The sequence below is a fragment of the Chelmon rostratus genome, chromosome 4 (genome assembly GCF_017976325.1).
Source record: "Chelmon rostratus isolate fCheRos1 chromosome 4, fCheRos1.pri, whole genome shotgun sequence".
Classification (NCBI taxonomy): Eukaryota; Metazoa; Chordata; class Actinopteri; order Chaetodontiformes; family Chaetodontidae; genus Chelmon; species Chelmon rostratus.
The window spans coordinates 19,376,028-19,385,952 of record NC_055661.1 but is presented as its reverse complement, the minus strand read 5'-3'; the positions used below and the strand labels follow the sequence as shown (position 1 = coordinate 19,385,952).

The 9,925-nt window shown below is 42.4% G+C and overlaps 1 protein-coding gene across 1 annotated transcript; it reads left to right on the top strand.

Moving 5' to 3' along the window:
- The first annotated feature begins 168 nt into the window (after positions 1-168).
- safb (scaffold attachment factor B) lies at positions 169-8,836 on the top strand. The gene is made up of 21 exons (XM_041936139.1): positions 169-441; positions 765-855; positions 1,600-1,664; positions 1,787-1,975; positions 2,072-2,131; positions 2,240-2,279; positions 3,084-3,510; positions 3,874-3,917; positions 4,004-4,113; positions 4,257-4,406; positions 4,875-4,963; positions 5,253-5,302; positions 5,388-5,467; positions 5,660-5,802; positions 5,986-6,097; positions 6,291-6,487; positions 6,679-6,856; positions 7,155-7,237; positions 7,366-7,424; positions 7,690-7,744; positions 7,870-8,836. The coding sequence occupies exons 1-21, from the start codon at positions 289-291 to the stop codon at positions 7,988-7,990; spliced, it is 2,496 nt and encodes an 831-aa protein (XP_041792073.1). The 5' UTR covers positions 169-288; the 3' UTR covers positions 7,991-8,836.
- Positions 8,837-9,925: the final 1,089 nt, after the last annotated feature.

Below are 9,925 nucleotides of genomic sequence, written 5' to 3'. Positions count from 1 at the left end.
GTTGTTTTTATTTTTAAACCATGTCACTAATCCTTGCCTGTATTTTAACACTGAACATGCATTTTCAATACGTTTGATTAATGTTTACAAATGAGCGCAACTCCTGCGCTCATCGATGCACTATATCTGTACGGCGCATGCGCCTGACGTCACCTGGGCTCACCGCGGCCTCCATTTTGCACCGTTGCTTGCTGCTAGCCAGCTGCTTCCATTTGTTGTGTAGCATTAGCAAATAAAGTGCAGAAAAGGGTTGTTTCAAGCTGAAGGGATACTTTCACGGACAAAACGATGGCTAACCCATCAGCAGACGTGGAGGTCCCGGAGGGCGCGGAGGTCCGCAAATTGTCGGAGCTTAGAGTTATTGATCTGAAGGCCGAGCTGAAGAAACGAAACCTGGACACCACAGGCGTGAAGAGTGTGCTGTCGGAACGTCTGAAAAAGGTCTTTTTAACTGCGCATTTGTTATGCAACTAGGCAGTTAATTAGGTTAATGCCAGTACTAGCTACCAAAGTCTGAATTTCCTTGCTTCGTAAATGCACCCTATAATACCAACAGGCTAGAATGTTAATGCTACGTTAGCTTACGAGGCCCATTGACCTGAACTGTGTGCTAACGTTAGCCCTGCGAACATTTGCACATTAGGGTTAAATGCTGTCATTTTCGTGGCTTTTTACACATTTTACGTTAGTTTTGTTTTAACCTCCTGATGTCTACGGTCTATTAAAGTGTTTCTTTGTTGTTTTGCTCAAATTTCTATAAACAGGCAATCGAGGAAGAGGGTGGCAATCCTGATGAGATTATTGTCGCCCCGGAGTTGGCCCCAAAGAAATCTACCCCTAAACGGACTGCCAGAGGTAAAGTTTAAGCGAAGTGGACACCACGTAACCTTGCACCGTAAATGATTGTACGGACACACGGTTTGCACCAGTGGTTTCCGTTTAGATAAAACGATACTGGAGAGCTCTCTGCTTTCCAAATGACAAGTGACACTCCGTCTCGTGGTGCTTCATATCTGTGCACGCTCACATTCACGCGCTGACTTGCGTGAAGAGACAAGAGAAAACACCCAAGTGTTTGATGAGTTTACGGCTGTTATATTCACACCATTTACCATGACATGTACTATTAAAATAAAATGTATATCAGTGCTCTTGTATTAGACTGGCAGTTTTTTGCTAGGTGTACCTAATAAACTGGCAACTTGGTCTATACCCACTTAATGCATGTGTAACCTACACTTAAGTTCCCCAGTGTTAAAATATGACTATACTGTCAAATGAGTTGAACAAAAGATGTCATCAGGCACAAAGGCTGCCTTTTTATGAGTCTTGAAATTTTGTGTAAGAGAGCTATTTTATATGGCAAAGCTAATTTGGAAAGTTGTTTTTGAAGTGTATTCTGGTGCTAGATGTACCTAATGTGGCAACTGAAGTGTTGAAAAGCACTTTTACGACAGTCACAGAACTTTTAAAAAGTGCGTGGAGGTAGGACCTGTCATGTCTACGATGTGTGGGATTAGATTAAGATTGCAACAGGGATTTGATATCTGTAAAACACCCAAATGATGAGATTTCTAACCTAATGCAAATTGCCTGTAGATACAAGGCAAGAGAATGATGAACCGGAGGACAACACTATCGAGGAGGATTCCCATGACGGCCCTGTGAGTTTGCTGAACTTATTTTCACACGATTAAGCACTGCTGGAGCAGGGTGCGTGAGTCTTTGGATATTGCTCTTGAATTGTCTTACATTTTCTTACATTATTTGCCTCTTTATTTTTCAGGATGAGCATGAGAGCATGCAAGAAATGGACATCCTCGACATGAATGTTCTGGATGAGACGGAGAATGACAATGGAATACCAGCCGAGGATTATGAGGATGAAGCAGAGAATTTTCACTCTGATGAAAACGCAATGCTGAATGAAGAGCAAAACGACAGGGCTTCAGAAGATGAAGGAAGAGATCCGGAGGTGAGAAACTAGACTATGAACGTGTCCATTAAATTTAAACTCTTTTATTTCTTACTGGCTCTTTCAATGTTACTGCATTTGTATGCATTTTAACAGATGGATGAGTCTGAGATGTTGGAGAGGGATGAATTTATGACATGCTCATCAATCAATACGGTATGTTCCCTCACAAGTATTTGTCATGTATATAAAGCTTATGATGCTACAGTAAAACATACAATCACAAGCATTCACATTGACTGAGACGTCATTCTTTTCTTTTAGGCTCAGGATCCAGATGCAGACGACGTGAAAGAAGAAACAGGTACTGTAGGAAATGGTTTATAAAAAGGTGGAGCCATCTTTTTTACAGTGTTGAGCTTGGAATGCAAACACTTTTTTAGTTTCAACCAGGAAGAGAGACTGGAAGCCCAATGGGAATTGCTGGCTTTGTGTTGAAATTTGGTTAACCATAATTTCAATGGTAAATATTTATTGAGCAGCAAGTTATGTTCTTGCAGTAGTTAAACATCAGTGGTTAACAATTTGATGCACACTGACAGCAATTAAATGTCAGCGTGAGGGAGGTGTGAGCTGTTGCAGGTGATTGTAGTGTTTCTAGGTTGCCACATGAAGATCAAGACAAAGAAGATTCATCAAGACTCACCAACTGTTGCGAATGTTTAAAGACACTGACTCAGATATCAGCTGGATATGAAATTGCTGGACTTGAGCTGAAGTTCTGGTATATCACGAATGGACACTGGCAAAGTCAAAGGCTGAAAGAAGATGGGACTGCAGCGAGAATCTGTTGCTGTACTGCTGATCTTGTGGCTCTCTTCAACACCGAACTCTTTATCTGCCTTGGATCAGGTGACAGACTGAAGTGGTTCAGCTTGAGAAATGAGCCAGAGTGTTAGTCGCACTAGTTGTTTGGTTGTCCTCCAGCCCTTGGGTTCTTTTCCAGTCTCTCGTTAGGGTCTGCTTCATCGTGTTAATACATAGTTCTAAGGTCACAGGCCAGTGGTCATGACGTTCCTAATCCAGGCCTTGCCAGTTCCTCGTTAACCATTGATGTGTTTCAGAAGTGATTAAACTCTGTGCCATTCTATTCCTGTTAAATCCGTAGAAAATGACAAAGTAGCCGGGTCTTGTTTATCTGAGCCACTTAACGAAGAGCACCACCAGAGCCACGAGACGAACCCTGAAGAAGAGCAAGGCGCCACCGCCACAGAGGAAGAAAATGTGTCCGACACTGGTGCCATGTCCAACAAGGCCGGCTCTGGAGATGTGGACAACGACAGGGATGTTGTGGAGACTGACACCAAAGAGGTTGGGGACACAGAGAATGTCCCAGAAGAGACAATTGACGCTGAAAACAAAAGCTCGCAGGATGTTAGTGTAAGCGAACAGGGTGCTGTGGGTGAAACTGTTGATTCAGAAATTGGGTCTAAGAAGGGTGAGGAAGATGAGAAGACAGAAGAGAACACTGCTGCGGATTCTGCCTCCACAGCGAAAGAGTCCTCTTCTGTAGAGGGCGATGATCAGAACAAGAGGTTTGTTGCTTTCTGTCTACTAGAAACCAAAATGGCTATCTCTGTTGCATTGGCTCCTTTGCTAGCAAAAATTGGATGCTCTTTTGGAGGTAAAAACGTTCTGTGCATTTGTCCGTTTTCATTTGTCATGCCTTACACTCACGTATCCACTTTATTACCCATTAACGAGTAATGTTATGGGATTGGCATCGGTTATAATTCCATTTTTTTCACTGTTAAATCACTGCACTATGGTACATGATGGGCTGATCACTGTCAGTTATGTATTATACCATGAAACACATAAATATATACATCTGTATGAGGAGAGATCCCAGGTGTCCTCATTACTGTATATTTATGGCTTGTTTTCTTTGTCTCTAGCTCTGAGGAAAAGGATGGCAAGACTGAGTCAAAAGACGAAAAGGGTAAGTGAAATGTGTTTTTTTTTCCTATTCTGGTCCTTCAAATTCAGTCACATATGCTCATTGATTTATCACATATTTGTGTGTAGCTGCTGGAAGTGGTGCTGCAGCAGGCAATAGCAGGAACCTGTGGGTCAGCGGCCTCTCTTCCACCACCAGAGCGACTGATCTGAAGACTCTCTTCAGCAAATATGGCAAGGTTAGTCTGAGCAAACGATCCCTCCTTCTTGTCAGTAGGCCTAGAATCTACGCACCGTTTCTATTCAGTGTAAAAGTCAGGATTGTAAATAATCTCTACCTCTCCGTCTTGCTTCCCCTTCTGTATCTTTCCATTTCTTGCAGGTTGTCGGAGCTAAGGTGGTAACCAACGCCAAGAGCCCCGGGGCTCGCTGCTATGGTTTCGTGACCATGTCTTCCACAGAGGAGGCCACCAAGTGCATCAGCCACCTCCACAGGACCGAGCTGCATGGCAGGATGATCTCTGTGGAGAGGGTGAGTGCCAGAGGAAGATTGTTGCTTCATTGCAGTACATTCACTGGTTCTCCAACAACCATGGTCCCACTTGGATAGAGACCTTATGGTTCTGAGTTAGTCTTAGCATTTGTATGCAGAACTCCCTTTTCTGTTATTTGATTTAAATTTGAGTGTCTTGGGTAATGGAAGAATTTAAAGTGTTGCTAACTTGGTGACACAATCCTGATTGAACTTGACATGCAGTCCAAGATATAGACCCATGAGTCTATTCATAATCTTTATGAAAGATCTTCATGAACCCAGTACTTATAAGAAGAGAAGAGATTATTTTGTTAAAGATTAGAATGTCTTTTGGGGTGGAAGTAATCTGATACCTAGAGAGGTAGTGTTAGTGTTCATGTTCATTGTTTAGTATGATCGGTGTGAAATTTAATCTGTTGAGTCCTCGTTTATAAATAGACATATATTCCTATTTAATTATTGTAGGCTAAAAATGAGCCTGCAGGGAAGAAGCCAGCAGACAAAAATGACGCCAAGAAGTCTGGCAGTGACAGGAGACACTCATCTGACTCAAAGTAAGACCACTTACGAGCTGTTGCATGTTTGAGTAAAGTCTCTTACTAAAAATTCCCCTCCAGCCTGGTGTTCTGGTCCAAAGTGCATTTAAATATGGATGCATACATTTTCAGTAAGACATGCTCCAGTGGTAAGCTATAACCACAGCAGTGGGAGCCCCTGAGTTGTAACACTCAAGAGCAGATAAGCTACCAACTGAACTGGAGAAAATTAAACCAGTTATTGAGCTGTTAAAATGATTATGGATATGTTTCTGATAGAGCTCACATTCTTATGTTTTTCCTGTAGATCAGATGGAAAGGATGAGAAGTCTGAGGGAGAAGGAAAAGATGGAAAAGGTGAGCTAACACAATTCTTAATTTATATATACAAACACAAATAATTCTTACGTTCTTGACAATATCAATCATGTTTGTTTGACAGGGCGAAATGAGAGGACTGTAGTTATGGACAAGTCCAAAGGGGAGCCTGTCATCAGCGTCAAAACTAAAAGCAAGGAAAGAGTAAGTAAACAATTATGCAATTACTACTATCTGCTGTATTTACTATTACTTTGTAATTTTCTCTCTAATCCTGAGTTGTCTGGTTGACTGTTGTCACATAAAATAGTTTAGAATTAGTAGAGGTTTCGAATAAATAACTTCCAGGTACCCTTTCCTAACTTTCTTCTTTTACATTTTCCTTCCTTTCTTTAGAGCTCAAAGAGTCGGGACCGCAAGTCACCCAGTAAGGAGAAGAAAGACATCCTGTCATTTGACCAGATCAAAGAGCAGAGAGAGAGGGAGAGGCAGAGACAAAGAGAGAGGGAGATCAGAGAGGTGGAGAGACGCAGATACACGTAAGGATCATGGGGGGAGTCCAGAAATGGCCATCTGAACCCTTCTGTAAGGCTTAATATAAACGTAATTGAGTATGAATACAGAGCTGTTATGTATAGATGCTTTTAACCTGTATTTGCTCACTTGTCTTTTAAAACGGTGCATTTGGTGCTGAGAGATTGATCTTTGCCATCTTCTTGCAGTGACCGGGACCGCGACCGTGACAACCGTCCGGACCGTGAGCGCGAGCGAATCCGTCTGTTCCGGGAGAGAGAGGAGAGGAAACACTTGATCCGGAAGAGACACTGGCTGGAGGTACTGTCTGATGACTTATTTCTCTCTCACTGCATCACTATCAGTGTTTCTGCACACATTTGCTTCTTTATATTTCCTAATAAAGTAATAGAAATAGTATAGCATATATCAATTTGTCAAATTTCTCATCGTCAGCCTTACTTCATCACGAGTTCATAATCTCACTGAAACCCATGAATGGTTTGATTCCCAGGCTGAGAAGCAGCGCCTTGATGCAGACCGTATGGAGCGTCAGTTCTTGGAGCGGGAAAGGCTACGCATAGAGTACGAGAGGCGGCGCGAGCAGGAACGGATCCTCAGGGAGCGCGAGGAGCTGCGACGGCAGCAGGAGCAGTTGCGCTATGAACAGGAGCGGCGCCCCGTCAAGAGGCCGTATGACATGGATGGCAGGTAAAGAATAAAGGACATAATGTAGTGATGCTGACCACATAGCAGTGGTTCATTTCAGTCATTAGAATATTACCAACAATCACAATGAGAGCTTCAGTGCTTCTGTATGTGCTGTATATATTGACTGACTGCAGAGCAGCTCATTGGATGAACTTGATTCCTAATGTTGTTGTCGGTTGTTCCTTTATTAGGAAAGACGACTGGCCCGATAAACGCATGGCCATGGATGACCGTTATGGCCGTTCAGACTTTGGTCGTCAGGAACGTTATCAGGACTTCGACCACAGGGACCGGGGCCGGTACCAAGACGACATGATGATAGACAGGCGTGACAACACTCGTGGTATCGGTGCAGACAGAGATGGTCAGGTAAGAGGTGTGGACCCTCCTCCAGCAGCTTACACTCCACTGCTTCTACAACTGCTATTATCATATTACAACTGTTCTGAATCCTAAATTTCACTACAGTCTAGATGTATCACACGCCCTTTTTAACCAGGTACATGAGTCAAACTATTTTAGTTGAAATATATAATTTTTATGTTATCGCTAGGGTAAAACACAATGTGTTAAACTGTTCCTCAGGCAGTTTGAAGCCTAAAGTGTGTATCAGCTGCACAGGGACATGGAGTGAGAGAGTTTAACTGTCTCGTGTCTCTCCTTGCAGCACTTTTCAGACAGACAGGACAGACACAGCAGAGACGGCCGAGACTCCTGGAGCGGAGGCTATGACAAACGCATTAATCCCAGGTGAGCACCGAGATGAGCTGCTGCTGGCTTAAGTTCAAGCCACGTGAAAACCTAAATAGAGTCCAGTGCTGACGTTTTCCCTGAAGGAGAGAGAGGCTGTAAAAAATGTTTTTTGTCTGTCTTTTCAGGGAAGGGAATCGAGACTGGGACTCCAGCCGGAAGATGGACGGAGACAGAAATTGGCAAAGTAGGCATACCCGTGCTTTTGAGTGTGTGTGTGTTGTGTGTAATAACCGTCCTGCAGGTTTATGGGCTACTTTTGTAATATCATGAACATTTTGACATTCAGTATTTTGCCTTCTGAGGATTGGTACAAAGGAAGGAAGGAAGGAAAATGTCCAGCAACTATGGTTACAATCCTACGTAATGCAATGTAGAGCTGTTTTTAATACAAAGCTGTAACTACTGTGGTCTTGGTCTATGTGTCTGATATTTACTTTTGTTTGTTCCAGGTAGAGACGGTGCAATCCCAGGCCAGAGCCATATGGCACGTGGTGGAATGGCAGGGTGAGTCTCTAGATTAAAGCCTCATTTTTTTTTTTTTTTATGTCGTCCCTTCTTAAGACAAACTTCAGCTCACACGAGTAGCCAGAACAGTTTGTTGATCGCTGTGTGTTTGTGTATTTCATCAGCGGCCGTGGAGGCTACATGAACACAGGGACGTCTCAGTCCCTCTCTGGAGCTCTGAACAGACAGAACCAGCTGATGCAGGGCAGCGGGCTGCAGGGTGGAGCTTTTGGTCGGCGCTACTGACATCTGTCTGTCTGAAGACAATTGTGGGACCGTTTCAGGACGTCATATCATGAAGGATGTGACCATCTTGGTTTTGTACATGTTTTTAGATCAGGAATTCTTTTTTGACACAATTTCAAACCATTTTTGATGTAGATCTTTATTTTTCTGTTTGGTTCCCAGTTTTTCCCCCCCGCTGTGTGTGTGATGGTAGTGATCTCCTGCCTCCTACCTTGTTTGTATAACACAACTGTCTGCTGGCAAGAATATGTTGGCCCGTGGTGGAGATTCACATCAGAGCTCTGTGTTGTAAATCCAAATGTTTTATAGCCACCTGGGCTGATGGACCTAACCTCACCAGTCTATCTCTCTGTATGTAGTTTTCCATTGTCATTCAATGAGCCTTCGATCATGAGGCTCCTAGTTGACATTATTCTTTTTATAAGACAGATGGTTGGTGAAGTTATGCTGCTGAAGAAAAGGTTTTTAAACTACATGTCGCACACCACACTATACATGTTGGCCTTTTTAAACTAATATTTCAGTCTGTGCTTTTTTGTTGTTTTTTTATAAAGTATTTGATTTGTGTGATTGTGGGATAATGCTTAAAGAAGCCCCAAGAGTGTGTATGTGTTCATGATAAAAATCTAAAATTTAATGTAAATGTGATGTTTCAGCATTGTTTTATGTAAATCAAATTTGTTTTTTTGCATGAAAGTGTCCTATTTTGTTTTCCTGTCCATGTGTTGACAGTGTTGTTTAGTTGCCATGCTCGGTTCAGTGGCAGAGAATATCAGCTGTCAAGTGGAGCTCAGTTGTGTAAAATTCACAGGGTGAAATTTCCTCCAATAAAATATTTTTCATCTTTTTGCAGTGTTGATGTGGAGACACGCTGCCTGATATAATTTAATTTGCCAAAGTCAATTTCAGGGGATCACATGGAGCACAACAGAACAAGTATATGAGCTGGCACGACGCATTGAAGCAAATATTTAATTTTCAGCCCTTCTAGTAGAGCTTCCTGTCGTAATGCAGTGTACTATCTTATAAAAATGCAGCATGTTAAGTGTAACACTGAATATTCTTGGCCCTTTTGACTCAGGATTGGAGTTAAGTGAGTCAAAATGCTCGCAAACTCAAACTTTATACTGTGGAAGCTTGTTCTGGTCAAAACCAGTGGCTATGATTCTGATACCTTTTTCTGTAACATATATGGGGTACTTGCACTCTGAAATATTCCCAAATAGCAGAGGGAGCGTTACTCAACTTGAAGTCCAGTGAGGATGGATATATTTCACGTGGCTCGAAGACCTCTGGTGAAGAAATGAGGTGAGAAGCTAAGAACCCAGTGGGTGGCCTGGGAGAGCTGACTGGAGTCCAACTTTTTGACAGTGACCCCAGTAAGAGTCAGTGTTGCATACATCATTCTCACTTACAAGGCTGACCAGGAAATGATCCTTGTTATAGAAGTCTGACCTCTGTACTTCACACTCATAGGTCATGAGTACACCAACTATCAGTATTGTCTAAGATATGATTTCCAGATATAGCTCCTTCTGCACTCAAACTTCCCTCGCCCTCACCTATTACTGGCCACAAGTTCCTTTTCTACAAATAAACTTCCTCTTTTTCAGCAGATACTTTCCTCCTAAAACACACTACAGCTCGAGTGTGAAGTGCAAATGAATGATGACTCAGTGTATATATATTATTGTGAAAGTATTCATCACTCTTGGATAGTTGTCCGAGCTTCATTTTAAGTGCACATTTTACAAAACTGAATTTTTGAACAGGTGTATGTGTCCAGATCTTCTTAAAAACCCTGTAGCTGGTGTTATTGCTGTGGTCTCGACGTCAAACTCTGAGACATGATGAGGAGTCTGTTTTCTTCTTTGTAAAACTCAAATTCACTTGCAGTTCAACTTGTCAAAGACTAAAGAAACTGTGATGCATAAT

Excerpts from the sequence above, each read along its gene's own strand:
- safb (XM_041936139.1), top strand. The coding sequence starts at position 289 with ATGGCTAACCCATCAGCAGACGTGGAGGTCCCGGAGGGCGCGGAGGTC. Across the intron at positions 442-764 it reads TGTCGGAACGTCTGAAAAAG|GCAATCGAGGAAGAGGGTGG; the intron begins GTCTTTTTAACT and ends TTCTATAAACAG. Across the intron at positions 6,098-6,290 it reads GGAAGAGACACTGGCTGGAG|GCTGAGAAGCAGCGCCTTGA; the intron begins GTACTGTCTGAT and ends TTTGATTCCCAG.